The sequence below is a fragment of the Salmo salar genome, chromosome 03, assembly GCF_965601325.2.
Source record: "Salmo salar chromosome 03, fSalSal1, whole genome shotgun sequence".
NCBI classification, from domain to species: domain Eukaryota; kingdom Metazoa; phylum Chordata; class Actinopteri; order Salmoniformes; family Salmonidae; genus Salmo; species Salmo salar.
In genome coordinates this window covers 97,052,501-97,074,244 of record NC_138293.1, presented here as the reverse complement: position 1 = coordinate 97,074,244, position 21,744 = coordinate 97,052,501, and the positions used below count along the sequence as shown (strand labels likewise).

The window sequence follows — 21,744 nt, the reverse complement described above, 5'->3', positions numbered from 1 at the left end:
GCGGACAAAGATTGTACTTTTTGGAGAAATGTCCTCTGGTCTGATGAAACAAATATAGAAGTTTGGCCATAATGACCACCGTTATGTTTGGAGGAAAAAGGGGGAGACTTGCAAGCCGAAGAGCACCATCCCAACCGTGAAACACGGGGGTGGCAGCATCATGTTGTGGGGGTACTTTGCTGCAGGAGGGACTGGTGCACTTCACAAAATAGATGGCATCATGAGGGAGGAAAATTATGTGGATATATTGAAGCAACATCTCAAGACATCAGTTAGGAAGTTAAAGCTTGGTCGCAAATGGGTCTTCCAAATGGACAATGACCCCAAGCATACTACAAGCATTTCGTTACACTCGCATTAACATCTGCTAACCATGTGTATTGGACCAATACCATTTGATTTGATTTGATTACTTCCAAAGTTGTGGCAAGATGGCTTAAGGACAACAAAGTCAAGGTATTGGAGTGGCCATCACAAAGCCCTGACCTTAATCCAATAAAAGATTTGTGGGCAGAACTGAAAAAGCGTGTGCGAGCAAGGAGGCCTACAAACCTGACTCAGTTACACCAGCTCCGTCAGGAGGAATGGGTCAAAATTCACCCAACTTATTGTGGGAAGCTTGTGGAAGGCTACCCGAAACGTTTGACCCAAGTTAAACAATTTAAAGGCAATGCTACCAAATACTAATTGAGTGTATGTAAACTTCTGACAGACTGGGAATGTGATGAAAGAAATAAAGGCTGAAATAAATCATTTTCTACTATTATTCTGACATTTCACATTCTTAACATAAAGTGGTGATCCTAACTGACCTTAGACAGGGAATATTTACTAGGATTAAATGTCAGGAATTGTGAAAAACAGAGTTTAAATGTATTTGGCTAAGGTGTATGTAAACTTCCGACTTCAACTGTACATACATATACATACATACATAGTGCTGCAACTGATATCTTTGTTCTATATCAGTGTTTTCCAACCCTGGTCCTCCAGTACCACCAACAGCCCAACCCTGGTCCTCCCGTACCACCAACAGCCCAACCCTGGTCCTCCCGTACCACCAACAGCCCAACCCTGGTCCTCCCATACCACCAACAGCCCAACCCTGGTCCTCCAGTACCACCAACAGCCCAAACCTGGTCCTCCAGTATCACCAACAGCCCAACCCTGGTCCTCCAGTACCACCAACAGCCCAACCCTGGTCCTCCAGTACCACCAACAGCCCAACCCTGGTTCTCCAGTATCACCAACAGCCCAACCCTGGTCCTCCAGTATCACCAACAGCCCAACCCTGGTCCTCCCGTACCACCAACAGCCCAACCCTGGTCCTCCAGTACCACCAACAGCCCAACTCTGGTCCTCCAGTATCACCAACAGCCCAACCCTGGTCCTCCCGTACCACCAACAGCCCATCCCTGGTCCTCCCGTACCACCAACAGCCCAACCCTGGTCCTCCAGTACCACCAACAGCCCAACCCTGGTCCTCCAGTACCACCAACAGCCCAACCCTGGTCCTCCCGTACCACCAACAGCCCAACCCTGGTCCTCCAGTACCACCAACAGCCCAAACCTGGTCCTCCAGTATCACCAACAGCCCAACCCTGGTCCTCCAGTACCACCAACAGCCCAACCCTGGTCCTCCAGTACCACCAACAGCCCAACCCTGGTTCTCCAGTATCACCAACAGCCCAACCCTGGTCCTCCAGTATCACCAACAGCCCAACCCTGGTCCTCCCGTACCACCAACAGCCCAACCCTGGTCCTCCCGTACCACCAACAGCCCAACCCTGGTCCTCCAGTACCACCAACAGCCCAACTCTGGTCCTCCCGTACCACCAACAGCCCATCCCTGGTCCTCCCGTACCACCAACAGCCCAACCCTGGTCCTCCAGTACCACCAACAGCCCAACCCTGGTCCTCCAGTACCACCAACAGCCCAACCCTGGTCCTCCAGTACCACCAACAGCCCAACCCTGGTCCTCCAGCATCACCAACAGAACACATTGTTATTGTAACCCTGGACAAGCACACCTGATTCAACTGGTCAACTAATCATCAAGCCTCGATGAGTTGAATGAGGTGTGTTTGTCCAGGGATACAACTAAACTGTACTGTTGGGGTACTGGAGGACCAGGGATACAACTAAACTGTACTGTTGGGGTACTGGAGGACCAGGGATACAACTAAACTGTACTGTTGGGGTACTGGAGGACCAGGGATACAACTAAACTGTACTGTTGGGGTACTGGAGGAGCAGGGATACAACTAAACTGTACTGTTGGGGTACTGGAGGACCAGGGATACAACTAAACTGTACTGTTGGGGTACTGGAGGAGCAGGGATACAACTAAACTGTACTGTTGGGGTACTGGAGGACCAGGGATACAACTAAACTGTACTGTTGGGGTACTGGAGGACCAGGGATACAACTAAACTGTACTGTTGGGGTACTGGAGGACCAGGGATACAACTAAACTGTACTGTTGGGGTACTGGAGGACCAGGGATACAACTAAACTGTACTGTTGGGGTACTGGAGGACCAGGGATACAACTAAACTGTACTGTTGGGGTACTGGAGGACAACTAAACTGTACTGTTGGGGTACTGGAGGACCAGGGTTGGGAAACACTATACAGAGCCAGATAGCTTCCTAACCATGACACAGTGGTGGCAAAGCACAGAGCACACAGCACACAGCCACGGCAGGCCCAGAACCACACAGCACACAGCCTTGGCAGGCCCAGAACCACACAGCACACAGCCTTGGCAGGCCCAGAACCACACAGCACACAGACACGGCAGGCCCAGAATCACACAGCCACGGCAGGCCCAGAATCACACAGCCACGGCAGGCCCAGAACCACAGAGAACACAGCCATGGCAGGCCCAGAGCCACAGAGCACACAGCCACAGCAGACCCCAGAGCTGTTTCACAGAACAGAACAGTAGGGTGTTGCTATCTCACATTCTCACCATCAGGTGTATGAGATACAATAAACTGAATATACTTCTACTAATATTCAGTTAGCCTGGTACCAGATCTGTTGGTACACTGGTCCGGGACCAGCTACCTCAGTGTTTAACTCACATACCCAGACAACCACTGATCCAGGACCAGCTACCTCAGTGGTTAGCTCACATACCCAGACAACAACCACTGATCCAGGACCAGCTACCTTAGTGGTTAGCTCACATACCCAGGCATCAAGCAACCACTGATCCAGGACCAGCTACCTCAGTGTTTTGCTCACATACCCAGGCAACCACTGATCCAGGACCAGCTACCTCAGTGTTTAGCTCACATACCCAGGCAACAAGCAACCACTGATCCAAGACCAGCTACCTCAGTGTTTAGCTCACATACCCAGGCAACCACTGATCCAGGACCAGCTACCTCAGTGTTTAGCTCACATACCCAAGCAACAAGCAACCACTGATCCAGGACCAGCTACCTCAGTGTTTAGCTCACATACCCAGGCAACCACTGATCCAGGACCAGCTACCTCAGTGTTTAGCTCACATACCCAGGCAACCTCTGGTCCAAGACCAGCTACCTCAGTGTTTAGCTAACCACTGTAGTGAAGTAAGTGTCAGTACTTATTTTTTATCCCTTACTTTACCAGGTAAGTTGACTGAGAACACATTCTCATTCACAGCAATGACCTGGGGAGTAGTTACAGGGTAGAGGAGGGGGATGAATGAGCCAATTGGAAGCTGGGGATGATTAGGTGGCCATGATGGTATGAGGACCAGATTGGGAATTTAACCAGGACACTGGGGTTAACACCCCTACTCTTACAATACTGGTATCTTTAGTGACCACAGAGAGTCAGGACACCAGTTTAACGTCCCATCTGAAAGACAGCACCCTACACAGGGCAATGTCCCCAATCACTGCCCTGGGGTATTGAGATATTTTTGGGGGAACCAGAGGAAAGAGTGCTTCCTACTGGCCCTCCAACACCACTTCCAGCAGCATCAGGTCTCCCATCCAGGACCAACCCTGCTTAGCTTTAGACGCAAGCCAGCAGTAGGATGTAGGGTGGTATGCTGCTGGGAAAGTACATGTGCAAGCAAGTAAAATCCCTTTTCAACTGTCAACATTCCCCCAGAATGGGATAAGGCTTAGCTACTGTTAGCGGTGTCCTTGTGAAATACTGTAAAACAACAGGATACATGATGTTAAATGTAGTGACTCCTAAGAGGCTGTTTAACCAAATCCTAGTCATCAAACAGTAAAACATACAGCAGCTCATTTCCTCAGCTAATGAATCATCCACAATCTAAGCATCCTAAAAATAACTCCAACACAATGTCTGCCTCGTTTTAAAGTCCTACAGTACACGATGTGAGAGTAGCTCAGATGAGCTTTCTCTCTTGGAGTAAAACCAGGTGTGTGTGTGTGTGTGTGTGTGTGTGTGTGTGTGTGTGTGTGTGTGTGTGTGTGTGTGTGTGTGTGTGTGTGTGTGTGTGTGTGTGTGTGTGTGAGTGAGAGAGTGTGTGTGAGAGTGTGTGTGAGAGTGTGTGTGTGCATGTGTGTGTGTGCATGTGTGTGTGTGTGTGTGTGTGTGTGTGTGTGTGTGTGTGTGTGTGTGTGTGTGTGCATGTAACTCTTGGTTGGTGGTATGACAGTCATAGAAATGTTCTCTTGTATGGAAACGGCCCACCCTCTTCTCATCCCAATCCTGTCTCTATCCTGCTGGTCTCTTAATCTTGTGTGTCATGTATATTTTCCAAAGCCATGTAATGGGATGTAGAAGGATCAGAGGCTCTCTGCTCTGACTTAGATTTTTCAGTTATGTTTTCCTGAATGTTATGATTCTAGAAGGTTCCATAGCACCTAAACATTCAGATTCTAGAAGGATCCATAGAACCTGGGTGTTCTGATTCTAGAAGGTTCCATTGAACCTAAACGTTCTGATTCCATAAGGTTCCATAGCACCTAAACATTCTGATTCTAGAAGGTTCCATAGAACCTGAATGTTGTGATTCTAGAAGGTTCCATAGCACCTAAACATTCAGATTCTAGAAGGTTCCATAGAACCTGGGTGTTCTGATTCTGGAAGTACCATAGTACCTAAATGTTCTGATGCTAGAAGGTTCCATAGAACCTAAACGTTCTGATTCTAGAAGGTTCCATAGAACCTGGGTGTTCTGATTCTAGAAGATTCCATAGAACCTGGACATTGTGATGCTAGAAGGTTCCATAGAACCTGAATGTTGTGATTCTAGAAGGTTCCATAGCACCTAAACATTCAGATTCTAGAAGGTTCCATAGAACCTGGGTGTTCTGATTCATGAAGGTTCCATAGAACCTAAACGTTCTGATTCCATAAGGTTCCATAGAATCTAAACATTCTGATTCTAGAAGGTTCCATATAACCTGGGTGTTCTGATTCTAGAAGGTTCCATAGAACCTGGATGCTGTGATTCTAGAAGGTTCCATAGCACCTAAACATTCTGATTCTAGAAGGTTCCATAGAACCTGAATGTTGTGATTCTAGAAGGTTCCATAGCACCTAAACATTCAGATTCTAGAAGGTTCCATAGAACCTGGGTGTTCTGATTCTGGAAGTACCATAGTACCTAAATGTTCTGATGCTAGAAGGTTCCATAGAACCTAAACGTTCTGATTCTAGAAGGTTCCATAGAACCTGGGTGTTCTGATTCTAGAAGGTTCCATAGAACCTGGACATTGTGATGCTAGAAGGTTCCATAGTACCTAGGTGCTCTGATTCTAGACGTTTCCATAGAACCTAAACATTCTGATTCCAGAAGGTTCCATAGAACCTAAACATTCTGATTTTAGAAGGTTCCATAGAACCTGGGTGTTCTGATTCTAGAAGTACCATATAACCTAAATGTTCTGATTCTAGAAGGTTCCATAGAACCTGGGTGTTCAGATTCTAGAAGGTTCCATAGAACCTAAGCGTTCTGATTCTAGAAGGTTCCATAGAACCTAAACATTCAAATTCTAGAAGGTTCCATAGAACCTGGGTGTTCTGATTCTAGAAGTACCATAGAACCTAAATGTTCTGATGCTAGAAGGTTCCATAGAACCTGGATGTTGTGATTCTAGAAGGTTCCATAGAACCTGGGTGTTCTGATTCTAGAAGGTTCCATAGATCCTGGACGTTGTGATTCTAGAAGGTTCCATAGAACCTAAATGTTCCGATTCTGGAAGGTTCCATAGAATCTAAACATTCTGATTCTAGAAGGTTCCATAGATCCTGGACGTTGTGATTCTAGAAGGTTCCATAGAACCTAAACATTCTGTTTCTATAAGGTTCCATATAACCTGGGTGTTCTGATTCTAGAAGGTTCCATATAACCCGGATGCTGTGATTTTATAAGGTTCCATAGAACCTAAACATTCTGATTCTAGAAGGTTCCATAGAACCTGGGTGTTCTGATTCTAGAAGTACCATAGAACCTAAATATTCTGATGCTAGAAGGTTCCATAGAACCTAAACATTTTGATTCTAGAAGGTTCCATAGAAGCTGGGTGTTCGGATTCTATAAGGTTCCATATAACCTAAACGTTCTGATTCTAGAAGGTTCCATAGAACTTAAACGTTCTGATTCTAGAAGGTTCCATAGAACCTGGGTGTTCTGATTTTAGAAAGTTCCATAGAACCTGGGTGATCTGATTCTAGAAGGTTCCATAGAACCTAAATATTCTGATTCTAGAAGGTTCCATAGAACCTGGACATTGTGATTCTAGAATGTTCCATAGAATCTAAACATTGTGATTCTAGAAGGTTCCATAGAACCTGGACATTGTGATGCTAGAAGGTTCTATATTCCATTAGACCGCTCCTCCTCTTGGGGTGTCCCTGACGGTTAATGACAGTGGAGAGAGAATTCTCATATTACTGCTGATGTGATGTGTTGGCCTTTCTAGCTGTTAGAAAAGCTGCCCTCTGCTCACATTGTGCCAACATGCAGCATCATGTAGAACAGGACACCTGCATCGTCTGCTCTGCTCTGGCCTGGCCTGTCTGTCTGCTCTCCTCTGTCTGTATGTTACACACTAGTTGTTGTTTTTTTACCTTTATTTAACTATGCAAGTCAGTTAAGAACAAATTCTTATTTACAATGATGGCCTAGGAACAGTGGGTTAACGGCCTTGTTCAGGGGCAGAATGACAGATTTTGTCCTTGACAGCTCGGGGATTCAATCCACAAACCTTTCGGTTACTGGCCCAACGCTCTAACCAGTAGGCTACCTGCTGCCCATCAGCCTACTGATGAACTGTATGTTACACACTGTAGTCTACTGATAAACTGTATGTTACACTGTAAGCACCACTTGTGTATAGTTTTTTAAAATTATTTAAAGGATGAGGTTCTCCTGATTATGTTTTCATGTCTGTTTTTATGTGTGTAAAGCCAAAAACAAATGTCCACATTGCATGTAGAATCACGTTTTTGTAATTCGTATTTTCTGCTGTCCCCCATTTGCAGGATGGGCGCCTGAGGCCAGGGGATCAGCTCATTGCCATCAACAAGGAGTCCTTGATAGGTGTGACCCACGAGGAGGCTAAGAGCATGGTCAACAAGGTCAAATTCAGGTGAGATACCAGATGGTGTGGGGGTGGGGTTTGAATTGTGTGCGGGTAGAAGTGTTGGTGTGTACAAAAACGTATATACTGCAAGTTTGTGAGATGAAACCAAAAGTAAAATGTGAGATATAATATACTTTATACTTCTGAAGTTGTAGAGTTATACTTTATAGTTCTATACTTCCAAAGTTCTAAAGTTCTACTTTATAGTTCTATACTTCTACAGTTCTAAAGTTATACTTTGTAGTTCTAAAGTTATACTTTATAGTTCTATACTTCTAAAGTTATACTTTGTCGTTCTAAAGTTATACTTTATAGTTCTAAAGTTCTAAAGTTATACTTTATAGTTCTATACTTCTAAAGTTATACTTTATAGTTCTAAAGTTATACTTTATAGTTCTAAAGTTATACTTCTACTTTATAGTTCTAAAGTTCTACATTATAGTTCTAAAGTTATACTTTATAGTTCTAAAGTATAACTTTATAGTTCTATACTTCTAAAATTATACTTTATAGTTCTAAAGTTATGCTTTATAGTTCTAAAGTTATACTTCTACTTTATAGTTCTAAAGTTATAGTTCTACTTTATAGTTGTAAAGTTATAATTTATAGTTCTATACTTCTAAAGTTGTAAAGTTATAATTTATAGTTCTATTCTTCTAAAGTTGTAAAGTTATAATTTATAGTTCTATACTTGTAAAGTTGTAAAGTTCTACTGCTAAGTTCTATGTTCTTCTATCTATCCCTCCAGTCAAGAGGTGGTGGTGGAGATCGCTTTCATCCCTGGTAAAGGTCCGTTCCCCAACAGCACGTCTTTACACAACGGTGTCCAGCGCAGCGTTGGCAACGGGTACAGCTCCGGACGCTTAAAAGTCCACGTCAGATCACCAGAGGTCAGTCTTCTCCTCTCCTCCTCTTCTCCTCCTCTTTCTCAGTAGTATCCATCACCCGAGGTTAGCATTCTTCCTCTTCACATCTTAAATGTAGTTAGATCATATACCTGTTGAATAAAGTAACATTTGATCAAATAATTAATAAAGTCCTCCGATTGTACGCTGGTTCAGGGCAGGGATGATAGATTTCAGATCTGTAGGTTTCTGCTCTAGTCTGGTGTAATGTTGATACAGGTCTGTAGGTTAAGGCTCTAGTCTGATGTAATGTTGATACAGGTCTGTAGGTTACTGCTCTAGTCTGATGTAATGTTGATACAGGTCTGTAGGTTTCTGCTCTAGTCTGATGTAATGTTGATACAGGTCTGTAGGTTTCTGCTCTAGTCTGATGTAATGTTGATACAGGTCTGTAGGTTTCTGCTCTAGTCTGATGTAATGTAGATGAAGGCTGATACTTAGCTCTTGGCCTCTTGTAGCTCAGTGAGTTAATATTTGTTGTACAATTCCAACAGCCTCCTCTCCTCTTCTCTGTGTAGATCCGTACGGGGGAACCTGCCCCGCTGCCTTCTCCCTCCCCTGACATCTGCCCTCCAGATATACACATTTCAGGTACTATTAAATATCAATTATAATATCATATTTTCTCTACTACTTCACCCAGCTGAGTTCTTCCCTTTCCCTTACTCCTCTCTCACTCCTATTTTCTATTGTACCCCTCTCTGTCTCTCTCACCCTCTCTCTTTTCTCTCGCTCTCTCTCTCTCTCTCTCTCTCTCTCTCTCTCTCTCTCTCTGTCTCTCTCTCACCCTCTCTCTTTTCTCTCTCTCTCTCTCTCTCTCTCTCTCTCTCTCTCTCTCTCTCTCTCTCTCTCTCTCTCTCTCTTTCTCTCTCTTCCTCCTATCCATTGTACCTCTCTCTCTCTCACCCTCTCTCTCTCTCTCTCTCTCTCTCTCTCTCTCTCTCCTCTCTCTTCCTCCTCCCCCATCCATTGTACCTCTCTCTCTCTCACCCTCTCTCTTTCTCTCTCTCTTTCTCTCTCTCTCTTTCTCTCTCTTCCTCCTATCCATTGTACCTCTCTCTCTCTCACCCCTCTCTCGCTCTCTCTCTCTCCCTTCCTCCTCTCTTTTTACTCCCCCCCTCTATGACCTAGTTATAGAAAAGCCTGTCAGAGAACCTTCGATGTCCTCTAGAAAAACGGTCATTCTCAGACTCCCCCCCCCCATGTCTCACCTGGCACGTAGGCAAACACACTGTGTTTATTTAACACTCACTAAATGAAGGTGGTGAGGTGAAGTGAAAACCAGGGATTGGGGATTAAAAAGGAGTTGGGATTTAATCAGAGTGTGGCTGGCAACGCAGTGGGGTGTGTCAGGGGGTGGGGTGTGTGTGTGTCTGTATGTTTGTGTTTGTGTGTGTGTGTATGTGTCAGGATTTTTAGCAGGGTGCCCTAGAGGCCAGGAGGATAGGAGAGGTGTTAACAGGTGAAAGCAGGTTAACAGATTCGAAATATATATGGAATTAAGACCAACAAGCTTTCATGTTCCTCTAGATTGGGTTGTCTGTGTGTGTGAATGTGTGTGTGTGTGTGTGTGTGTGTGTGTGTGTGTGTGTGTGTGTGTGTGTGTGTGTGTGTGTGTGTGTGTGTGTGTGTGTGTGTGTGTGTGTGTGTGTGTGTGTGTGTGTACTGTAACAACAGCATATGAATGTCTCTGTTTAAGGGTTCCCCTCTCATCCCACCGTCTTCAAAAACTAGATATTGCAGAGTTGCCATAGTAACATAGTAACCGTCAGCTAAAAGACGATTTAAGGGTTCTGTCTTTTAGCAGCACCACGCTGGCATGATAACGCAGCAGGGCATTTTAACATAGTCATATTCCTTACCACTACGAAAATATAGAGACGAGTTCATAGTGAAATATGTGCTACGAAAGACCCTTCTGTTCTGCTGTTATATATGATGGGAACATTTAACACTTCATTTGAATGTTCTGCTGTTATATATGATGGGAACATTTAACACTTCATTTGAATGTTCTGCTGTGGGGTAGGGTTACCTCCAGCACCGTATTAACTAGAGGTCGACCGATTAGGATTTTTCAACGCCGATACCGATACTGATTATTGGAGGACCAAAATGGCCGATACCGATTAATCGGCCGATTTGTATGTATATATTTGTAATAATGACAATTACAACAATACTGAATGAACAATGAACACTTTTATTTTAACTTAATATAATACATGAATAAAATCTATTTCGTCTCAAATAAATAATGAAACATGTTCAATTTGGTTTAAATAATGCAAAAACACAGTGTTGGAGAAGAAAGTAAAAGTGCAATATGTGCCATGTAAGAAAGCTAACGTTTAAGTTCCTTGCTCAGAACATGAGAACATATGAAAGCTAGTGGTTCCTTTTAACATGAGTCTTCAATATTCCCAGTTAAGAAGTTTTAGATTGTAGTTATTATAGGAATTATGACAGTCGACTATTTCTCTCTATACGATTTGTATTTCATATACCTTTGACTATTGGATGTTACTATAGGCACTTTAGTATTGCCAGCCTAATCTCGGGAGTTGATAGGCTTGAAGTCATAAACAGCGCTGTGGATCAAGCATTGCGAAGAGCTGCTGGAAAACACAGTAAAGTTTGAATGAATGCTTACGAGCCTGCTGTTGCCTACCACCACTCAGTCAGACTGCTCTATCAAATATCAAATCATAGACTTAATTATAATATAATAAATGCAGAAATACGAGCCTTTGGTCATTAATATGGTCAAATCCGGAAACTATCATTTCGAAAACAAAACGTTTATTCTTTCAGTGAAATATGGAACCGTTTCGTATTTCATCGAACGGGTGGCATCCCTAAGTCTAAATATTGCTGTTTCATTGCACAACTTTCAACGTTATGTCATAATTATGTAAAATTCTGGCAAATTAGTTCGCAAGGAGCCAGGCGGCCCAAACTGTTGCAAAAGAACTGACACAATTTCACCTGGTTAATATTGCCTGCTAACATTAATTTCTTTTAACTAAATATGCAGGTTTAAAAAAATATACATCTGTGTATTGATTTTAAGAAAGGCATTGATGTTTATGTAAATTTGTGCAACGATTGTGCTTTTTTCACGAATGCGCTTTTGTTAAATCATCACCCGTTTGGAAAAGTTACTACACTCTTAGAAAACAACATTTGCTATCTAGAACTTAAAAGGGTTCTTCGGTTGTCCCCATAGTAGAACCCTTTGAAGAACCCTTTTTGGTTCCAGGTAGAACCCATTCCACAGAGTGTTCTACATGGAACCCAAAAGTGTTCTTCTTCGAACCAAAAAGGGTTCTACCTGAAACCAAAAGGTTTCTCCTATGGGGACAGCCGAAGAACCCTTTTGGAACCCTTTTTTCTAAGAGTGTATGTTTTATCAGATTCCTATGAGCCTTGGTCAAAAGTAGTGCCTTTGGGGACTCAGCCTAGTCATCCACTGTTCCCTTCACCAGGCAGCCCACACAATGCAAGGGGTCAGGACAACCAGTGACCATTTCTCTAATCCTATTTTCTCGTAATCATGACCACTCACCATCCCAGCGATGCGATTGGCTAAGCTGGAGATGACTGCTGTTGTCAGCGGTGACAGATGTCAATGATGACAGGTGTCTCAGAGTAGACAATGAAACTAAGTACACATCAATTCATTTCAAACCAATCAATCTATAGCAGTCGACATACTGCCCAGACAGACACAAAGCTAAAGCACTAACTGATCCAACATCACTGATCCAACATCACTGATCCAACATCATCAGATATTTGTGTGTGTGTGGTGTGTGTGTGTGTGTGTGTGTGTGTGTGTGTGTGTGTGTGTGTGTGTGTGTGTGTGTGTGTGTGTGTGTGTGTGTGTGTGTGTGTGTGTGTGTGTGTGGGGGGGGAGTGTTTGCAGTAATACTCCTGATTTGATACAGCTACCACGTGCTGTATCAGGTCAAAGTGAAACACTCCCGTTGTGATGGGATGAAACGTGTTTCAATAAGGGCAGAAGAAGAGGAGGAGAGAAAGATGGAGGAGAGAAAGATGAGAGAGAGAAAGAAAGAAATAAACAGATGAGAAAAAGGGAAGGAAAGGAGGTGGACACAGGAGAGGGAAAGGAGGTGGACACAGGAGAGGGAAAGGAGGTGGACACAGTAGAGGGAAAGGAGGTGGACACAGGAGAGGGAAAGGAGGTGGACACAGGAGAGGGAAAGGAGGTGGACACAGGAGAGGGAAAGGAGGTGAACACAGGAGAGGGAAAGGAGGTGGACACAGGAGAGGGAAAGGAGGTGGACACAGGAGAGGGAAAGGAGGTGGACACAGGAGAGGGAAAGGAGGTGGACACAGGAGAGGGAAAGGAGGTGGACACAGGAGAGGGAAAGGAGGTGAACACAGGAGAGGGAAAGGAGGTGAACACAGTAGAGGGAAAGGAGGTGAACACAGGAGAGGGAAAGGAGGTGAACACAGTAGAGGGAAAGGAGGTGAACACAGGGGAGGGAAAGGAGGTAAAAGGAAACCGAGTAAGCTTGTCATTATTTAGATGAGATTTACTAGGAACCTAATAGCCAACGCCAATGGAGACAGCTAGTCGTACTGGGGTCAGACACATAACCAAAAAGACATTACAGACAAAATACTTTACAATTTACATCCATTTAAAACATTAACATGTAGTGTGTGTGTGCATCTATCAGTTACACGTGTCAGTACATACACACAACAAGTAGGTCACATGGGGGAGAGGCGTTGTGCCGTGAGGTGTTGCTTTATCTGTTTTTTGAAACCAGGTTTGCTGTTCACTACCCCCGCCCCCTCCCTGTTGTCATGGAAACCCACCTGTCACCCAGGAGGTTGCTAAATACCCTCATTGGATAGGGGAGGAGAGAGAGAGGGAGAAGGGAGGGAGGAGAGAGAGGGAGAAGGGAGGGAGGAGAGAGAGAGAGAGAGAGAGAGGGACATGGAGGTAGGGATGAGGGATAAAGGTATGGAGGGAGAGAGATGGAGTCAGGAAGGAAGGGAGGGAGGAGAGAGAGAGAGAGGGACATGGAGGTAGGGATGAGGGATAAAGGTATGGAGGGAGAGAGATGGAGTCAGGAAGGAAGGGAGGGAGGAGAGAGAGAGAGAGGGACATGGAGGTAGGGATGAGGGATGGAGGGAGAGAGATGGAGTCAGGAAGGAAGGGAGGGATAGAGAGGGAGCGATGAGGGAGAGAGGGAGGGAGGGATGAGGGAGGGATAGAGCGAGGGAGCAAAGAGGGAGAGAGGGATAGAGCGAGAGAGCGATGAGGGAGGGAGGGAGGGAGGGATGAGGCAGGCAAAGCAATCAGAAAATATCAGCCGCAGCAGGGGGTCACCCTAACATAACACCACACACACACTCACACACACACACACTCACACACACTCACACACAAACTGGGACAGACAAACCATTAAATGAATAGTAGCACTCGGTGTCCCTGTCGCTGTCTCTCTCCCTCGCCCTCTCTCCCTATCTCTTGCTCTCTCTCTCTTTCTCTCTCCCTCGCCCTCTCTCCCTATCTCTCTCTTTCTCTCTCTTTCTCTCTCTCGTTGAACCTCTCTCCCTATCTCTCTTTCTCTCTCTCTTTCTCTCTCTCGTTGCACCTCTCTCCCTCCCTCTGAGACTATGGTTGTCAACGGTAGTTAATAATTGACAGATACTCTGTGAGAGGAAACACCAGAACAACCATTGTGTAAAAACAGCCGTGTCTGTGGTGTGTTAGTGTAGAATCATCTGGAAATGAACAGAACATGACAATATTCTGCTCAGAGGTGACAGGACAGTGTTTTATACCACCCCGTATAGCCCCTCCAATACAGACTTTAACACTATAGTTGTCTGTCCTCTCTCCTTGCAGGCTCAGCCCCCACCCAGAGAACAGTGTTGTCTGCAGCCAAACCCAAGATCACCCTGGACCCCCACATACGCCTCAAGTCTGACAAACTGGACCTGGTGAGTCCACCTCTGCCTTCTGCCTGCCTGTTTGGCTGTCTGTCTATCTGTCTGTCTGGCTGCCTGTCTGTCTAGCTGTCTGGCTGCCTATCTGTCTGGCTGCCTATCTGGCTGCCTGTCTGTCTGGCTGGCTGCCTGTCTGTCTAGCTGTCTGGTTGCCTATCTGGCTGCCTGTCTCTCTGTCTGTCTGGACCCCCACGTATGCCTCAAGTCTGACAAACTGGACCCTAAGCCCTAGTGTCTGCTCAGACAAACTAGCCCTGGTGAGTCCCTAGTGTCTGCTCAGACAAACTAGCCCTGGTGAGTCCCTAGTGTCTGCTCAGACAAACTAGCCCTGGTGAGTCCCTAGTGTCTGCTCAGACAAACTAGCCCTGGTGAGTCCCTAGTGTCTGCTCAGACGAACTAGCCCTGGTGAGTCCCTAGTGTCTGCTCTGATGAACTAGCCCTGGTGAGTCCCTAGTGTCTGCTCAGACGAACTAGCCCTGGTGAGTCCCTAGTGTCTGCTCAGACAAACTAGCCCTGGTGAGTCCCTAGTGTCTGCTCTGATGAACTAGCCCTGATGAGTCCCTACTGTCTGTGCTGATGAACTAGCCCTGGTGAGTCCCTAGTGTCTGCTCTGATGAACCAGCCCTGGTGAGTCCCTAGTGTCTGTGCTGATGAACTAGCCCTGGTGAGTCCCTAGTGTCTGTTCTGATGAACTAGCCCTGGTGAGTCCCTAGTGTCTGTGCTGATGAACTAGCCCTGGTGAGTCCCTAGTGTCTGCTCTGATGAACCAGCCCTGGTGAGTCCCTAGTGTCTGTGCTGATGAACTAGCCCTGATGAGTCCCTAGTGTCTGTGCTGATGAACTAGCCCTGGTGAGTCCCTAGTATCTGTGCTGATGAACTAGCCCTGGTGAGTCCCTAGTGTCTGTGCTGATGAACTAGCCCTGATGAGTCCCTAGTGTCTGCTCTGATGAACTAGCCCTGGTGAGTCCCTAGTGTCTGCTCTGATGAACTAGCCCTGGTGAGTCCCTAGTGTCTGTTCTGATGAACTAGCCCTGGTGAGTCCCTAGTGTCTGTGCTGATGAACTAGCCCTGGTGAGTCCCATGTGTCTGCTCAGACAAACGAGCCCTGGTGAGTCCCTAGTGTCTGTTCTGATGAACTAGCCCTGGTGAGTCCCTAGTGTCTGCTCTGATGAACCAGCCCTGGTGAGTCCCATGTGTCTGCTCAGACAAACGAGCCCTGGTGAGTCCCTAGTGTCTGCTCTGATGAACCAGCCCTGGTGAGTCCCATGTGTCTGCTCAGACAAACGAGCCCTGGTGAGTCCCTAGTGTCTGCTCTGATGAACCAGCCCTGGTGAGTCCCTAGTGTCTGCTCTGATGAACCAGCCCTGATGAGTCCCTAGTGTCTGTGCTGATGAACTAGCCCTGGTGAGTCCCTAGTGTCTGTGCTGATGAACTAGCCCTGGTGAGTCCCTAGTGTCTGTGCTGATGAACTAGCCCTGGTGAGTCCCTAGTGTCTGTGCTGATGAACTAGCCCTGGTGAGTCCCTAGTGTCTGTGCTGATGAACTAGCCCTGGTGAGTCCCTAGTGTCTGCTCTGATGAACCAGCCCTGATGAGTCCCTAGTGTCTGTGCTGATGAACTAGCCCTGGTGAGTCCCTAGTGTCTGTTCTGATGAACTAGCCCTGGTGAGTCCCTAGTGTCTGTGCTGATGAACCAGCCCTGATGAGTCCCATGTGTCTGCTCAGACAAACGAGCCCTGATGAGTCCCTAGTGTCTGTGCTGATGAACTAGCCCTGGTGAGTCCCTAGTGTCTGTTCTGATGAACTAGCCCTGGTGAGTCCCTAGTGTCTGTGCTGATGAACTAGCCCTGGTGAGTCCCTAGTGTCTGTGCTGATGAACCAGCCCTGATGAGTCCCTAGTGTCTGTTCTGATGAACTAGCCCTGATGAGTGCCTAGTTACATAAATGTTTGATAAAAATAAAAACTAGCCCTGTCTTTATTCCCCATTCTCCCATCCTGCTCTCTATTTCACAGCCTCCCATTTCTCTATTCTCCATCCTCCAATCCCTCTCTATTCCCCATCCTCCCATCCCTCTCTCTATTCCCCATTTTGCCATCCCTCTCTCTATTCCACATCCTCCCATCCCTCTCTCTATTCCCCATACTCCCATCCTTCTCTCTATTCCACATCCTCCCATCCCTCTCTCTATTCCCCATCCTCCCATCCCTCTCTCTATTCCACATCCTCCCATCTCTCTGTCTATTCCCCATCCTCCCATCCCTCTCTCTATTCCACATCCTCCCATCTCTCTCTCTATTCCCCATCCTCCCATCCCTCTCTCTATTCCCCATCCTCCCATCCCTCTCTCTATTCCCCATCCTCCCATCTCGCTCTCTATTTCCCATCCGCCCATCCCTCTCTATTCCCCATCCTCCCATCCCTCTCTATTCCCCATCCTCCCATCCCTCTCTATTCCCCACCCTCCCATCTCTCTCTCTATTCCCCATCCTCCCATCCCTCTCTCTATTCCCCATACTCCCATCCCTCTCTCTATTCCCCATCCTCCCATCTTGCTCTCTATTCCCCATCCTCACATCCCTCTCTCTATTCCCCATCCTCCCATCCCTCTCGCTATTCCCCATCCTCCCATCCCTCTCTTTATTCTTTCTTCTCTCTCTCTCCCTCTCTCTGTCTCTCTCTTTCTCTCTCTCTCTTTTCTCTCTCTCTCTTTCGCTCTCTGTCTCTCTCACTCTCTCTCTTGCGCTCTTTCAGTAAACATAACACTCACAAAAGTTTTCAAATGTCAATTTGTCTATATACAGTGTTGTAACGATGTGCAAGTAGTTACAAAAGGGAAAATAAATCAACATAAATATGGGTTATATTTACAATGGTGTTTGTTCTTCACGTGTTGCCCTTTTCTTGAGGCAACAGGTCACAAATCTTGCTGCTGTGATGGCACACTGTGGTATTTCACCCAATAGATATAGGATTTTATCAAAATTGGTTTTGTTTTCAAATTCTTTGTGGGTCTGTGTAATCTGAGGGAAATATGTGTCTCTAATATGGTCATACATTTGGCAGGAGGTTAGGAAGTGCAGCTCAGTTTCCACCTCATTTTGTGGGCAGTGTGCACATAGCCTGTCTTCTCTGCCTTCGGCAGCCTTTCTCAATAGCAAGGCAATGCTCACTGAGTTTGTACATAGTCAAAGCTTTCCTTAAGTTTGGGTCAGTCATAGCCCTGTGGCGGTCACGACATTGCGTTAGATAGTGATTGTCAAGCAAATAACTGTTGGTCACATGGTAATTGACCGTAATTAACACAAACACATTTAACATCTCCTGGCTTCCACACACAGCCTACAAACCACTGATGCAGACCTTTGGAACATCTACATATTTAAAAGTCTAATAAATCCATGTAATATAGCCTACACCTTCACAATAAATCCATTCTTTATTTTAGACAGGAAACATGATATGAAGAGAATGTAGTCTATTTCAGAAGAACAGAATAGTATACTCTGAGTTGTTCTTATGTTAGGTCCTGATCTGGCTATGTCATATGGCTGTGGGCTACACTAGTTAATTTAGCAGACAAGATTTGCTTAGAATTCCATGGCATTATTTTACTGTATATAATCTCCTTTTTTCCTCTCTCTCCATTCCACCACCGTATACTCCCCCTGTATCTCTTTATCTCTCTCTCCATTCCACCACCGTATACTCCCCCTGTATCTCTCTCTATCTCTCTCTATCTCTCTCTCCATTCCACCACCGTATACTCCCCCTGTATCTCTCTCTATCTCTCTCTCCATTCCACCACCGTATACTCCCCCTGTATCTCTCTCTATCTCTCTCTCCATTCCACCACCGTATACTCCCCCTGTATCTCTCTCTATCTCTCTCTCCATTCCACCACCGTATACTCCCCCTGTATCTCTCTCTCTCTCCATTCCACCACCGTATACTCCCCCTTTATCTCTCTCTATCTCTCTAACCATTACACCACCGTATACTCCCCCTTTATCTCTCTCTATCTCTCTCTCCATTCCACCACCGTATACTCCCCCTGTATCTCTCTCTCTCTATCTATCTCTCTCTCTCTCTCTCTCTCTCTCCATTCCACCACCGTATACTCCCCCTGTATCTCTATCTCTCTCTCTCTCTCTCTCTCTCTCTCCATTCCACCACCGTATACTCCCCCTGTATCTCTGTGTGCCTGTAGTTTTGTCACGGACGTCCACTGCAGTTGTTTAGCAGTGATTTTAATCTAATCTTAATCTCACTCAGTCTGTGACTGACCCTAATCTAGCACAGTCTCATTAATGGGATTAGGCCCTGGCTGTGGCTCTAGTCCCTGCTCCCTAGCTCTGGTTCCTGCCTGGTACGAGTTGCGTTGCAGGAGGGAGCACTTTAACGTCGCACACAGACACAATGCCCTACAGCTTTACTGTAATGGTTCACTGTGGTGACATGCAACAGAGACAGGGTTAGTTTGGGTTGAATAACACACAGACACATTATACTATGATCTCAATCATGAAGACTATATTCTTTTCAAATGATTGAACAACAGAATATATAAAACAGAATATAATATTATATGTTTGAAGAGTAATCTCACTTGTTTTATGAGAAAGAATGAATGCCAGGATGAGAGTGAGAGAGAGAAAGAGAGATATATATATATATATAAAGAGAGAGATATATATATATAAAGAGAGAGAGAGATATACAGTTAGGGAAAAAAGTATTTGATCCCCTGCTGATTTTGTGCGTTTGCCCACTGACAAAGAAATGATCAGTCTATAATTTTAATGGTAGGTTTATTTGAACAGTGAGAGACAGAATAACAACAAAAAAATCCAGAAAAACGCATGTCAAAAATGTTATAAATTGATTTGCATTTTAATGAGGGAAATAAGTATTTGACCCCTCTCAATCAGAAAGATTTCTGGCTCCCAGGTGTCTTTTATACAGGTAACGAGCTGAGATTAGGAGCACACTCTTAAAGGGAGTGCTCCTAATCTCACCTTGTTACTTGTATAAAACACACCTGTCCACAGAAGCAATCAATCAATCAGATTCCAAACTCTCCACCATGGCCAAGACCAAAGAGCTCTCCAAGGATGTCAGGGACAAGATTGTAGACCTACACAAGGTGGAATGGGCTACAAGACCATCGCCAAGCAGCCTGGTGAGAAGTTGACAACAGTTGGTGCGATTATTCGCAAATGGAAGAAACACAAAAGAACTGTCAATCTCCCTCGGCCTGGGGCTCCATGCAAGATCTCACCTCGTGGAGTTGCAATGATCATGAGAACGGTGAGGAATCAGCCCAGAACTACACGGGAGGATCTTGTCAATGATCTCAAGGCAGCTGGGACCATAGTCACCAAGAAAACAATTGGTAACACACTACGCCGTGAAGGACTGAAATCCTGCAGCACCCGCAAGGTCCCCCTGCTCAAGAAAGCACATATACATGCCCGTCTGAAGTTTGCCAATGAACATCCGAATGATTCTGAGGACAACTGGGTGAAAGTGTTGTGGTCGGATGAGACCAAAATGGAGTTCTTTGGCATCAGCTCAACTTGCCGCGTTTGGAGGAGGAGGAATGCTGCCTATGACCCCAAGAACACCCTCCCCACCATCAAACATGGAGGTGGAAACATTATGCTTTGGGGGTGTTTTTCTGCTAAGGGAACAGGACAACTTCACCGCATCAAAGGGACGATGGACGAGGCCATGTACCGTCAAATCTTGGGTGAGAACCTCCTTCCCTCAGCCAGGGCATTGAAAATGGGTCGTGGATGGGTATTCCAGCATGACAATGACCCAAAACACACGGCCAAGGCAACAAAGGAGTGGCTCAAGAAGAAGCACATTAAGGTCCTGGAGTGGCCTAGCCAGTCTCCAGACCTTAATCCCATAGAAAATCTGTGGAGGGAGCTGAAGGTTCCAGTTGCCAAACGTCAGCCTCGAAACCTTAATGACTTGGAGAAGATCTGCAAAGATGTGTGCAAACCTGGTGGCCAACTACAAGAAACATCTGACCTCTGTGATTGCCAACAAGGGTTTTGCCACCAAGTACTAAGTCATGTTTTGCAGAGGGGTCAAATACTTATTTCCCTCATTAAAATGCAAATCATTTCATAACATTTTGACATGCGGTTTTCTGGATTTTTTTGTTGTTATTCTGTCTATCACTGTTCAAATAAACCTAACATTAAAATGATAGACTGATAATTTCTTTGTCAGTGGGCAACCGTACAAAATCATCAGGGGATCAAATACTTTTTTCCCTCACTGTATATATATACACAGCTCAAAGAAATAAAGGGAACACTTAAACAACACAATGTAACTCCAAGTCAATCACACTTCTGTGAAATCAAACTGTCCACTTAGGAAGCAACACTGATTGACAATAAATGTCACATGCTGTTGTGCAAATGGAATAAACAACAGGTGGAAATTATAGGCAATTAGCAAGACACCCCCAATAAAGGAGTGGTTCTGCAGGTGGGGACCACAGACTACTTCTCAGTTCCTATGCTTCCTGGCTGATGTTTTTGTCACTTTTGAATGTTGGCGGTGCTTTCACTCTAGTGGTAGCATGAGACGGAGTCTACAACCCACACAAGTGGCTCAGGTAGTGCAGCTCATCCAGGATGGCACATCAATGCGAGCTGTGGCAAGAAGGTTTGCTGTGTCTGTCAGCGTAGTGTCCAGAGCATGGAGGCGCTACCAGGAGACAAGCTAGTACATCAGGAGACGTGGAGGAGGCCGTAGGAGGGCAACAACCTAGCAGCAGGACCGCTACCTCCGCCTTTGTGCAAGGAGGAGCAGGAGAAGCACTGCCAGAGCCCTGCAAAATGACCTCCAGCAGGCCACAAATGTGCATGTGTCTGCTCAAACGGTCAGAAACAGACTCCATGAGGGTGGTATGAGGGCCCGACGTCCACAGGTGGGGGTTGTACTTACAGCCCAACACCGTGCAGGACGTTTGGCATTTGCCAGAGAACACCAAGATTGGCAAATTCGCCACTGGCGCCCTGTGCTCTTCACAGATGAAAGCAGGTTCACACTGCGCACGTGACAGACGTGACAGAGTCTGGAGACGCTGTGGAGAACGTTCTGCTGCCTGCAACATCCTCCAGCATGACCGGTTTGGCGGTGGGTCAGTCATGGTGTGGGGTGGCATTTCTTTGGGGGGCCGCACAGCCCTCCATGTGCTCGCCAGAGGTAGCCTGACTGCCATTAGGTACCGAGATGAGATACTCAGACCCCTT

At 45.8% G+C, this 21,744-nt stretch overlaps 1 protein-coding gene across 2 annotated transcripts in view; it reads left to right on the top strand.

The window, feature by feature from the left end:
- The window catches only part of LOC106602015 (disks large homolog 1), a 109,969-nt gene that overhangs the window by 65,526 nt on the left and 22,699 nt on the right, over positions 1-21,744 (top strand). For both annotated transcript variants that reach the window (XM_082972918.1, XM_082972919.1), the window contains exons 9-12: positions 7,468-7,574; positions 8,317-8,458; positions 8,992-9,064; positions 14,367-14,461. In XM_082972918.1, the coding sequence (XP_082829044.1) occupies positions 7,468-7,574; positions 8,317-8,458; positions 8,992-9,064; positions 14,367-14,461 (417 nt within the window). The remainder of the gene's footprint in view (positions 1-7,467; positions 7,575-8,316; positions 8,459-8,991; positions 9,065-14,366; positions 14,462-21,744) is intronic.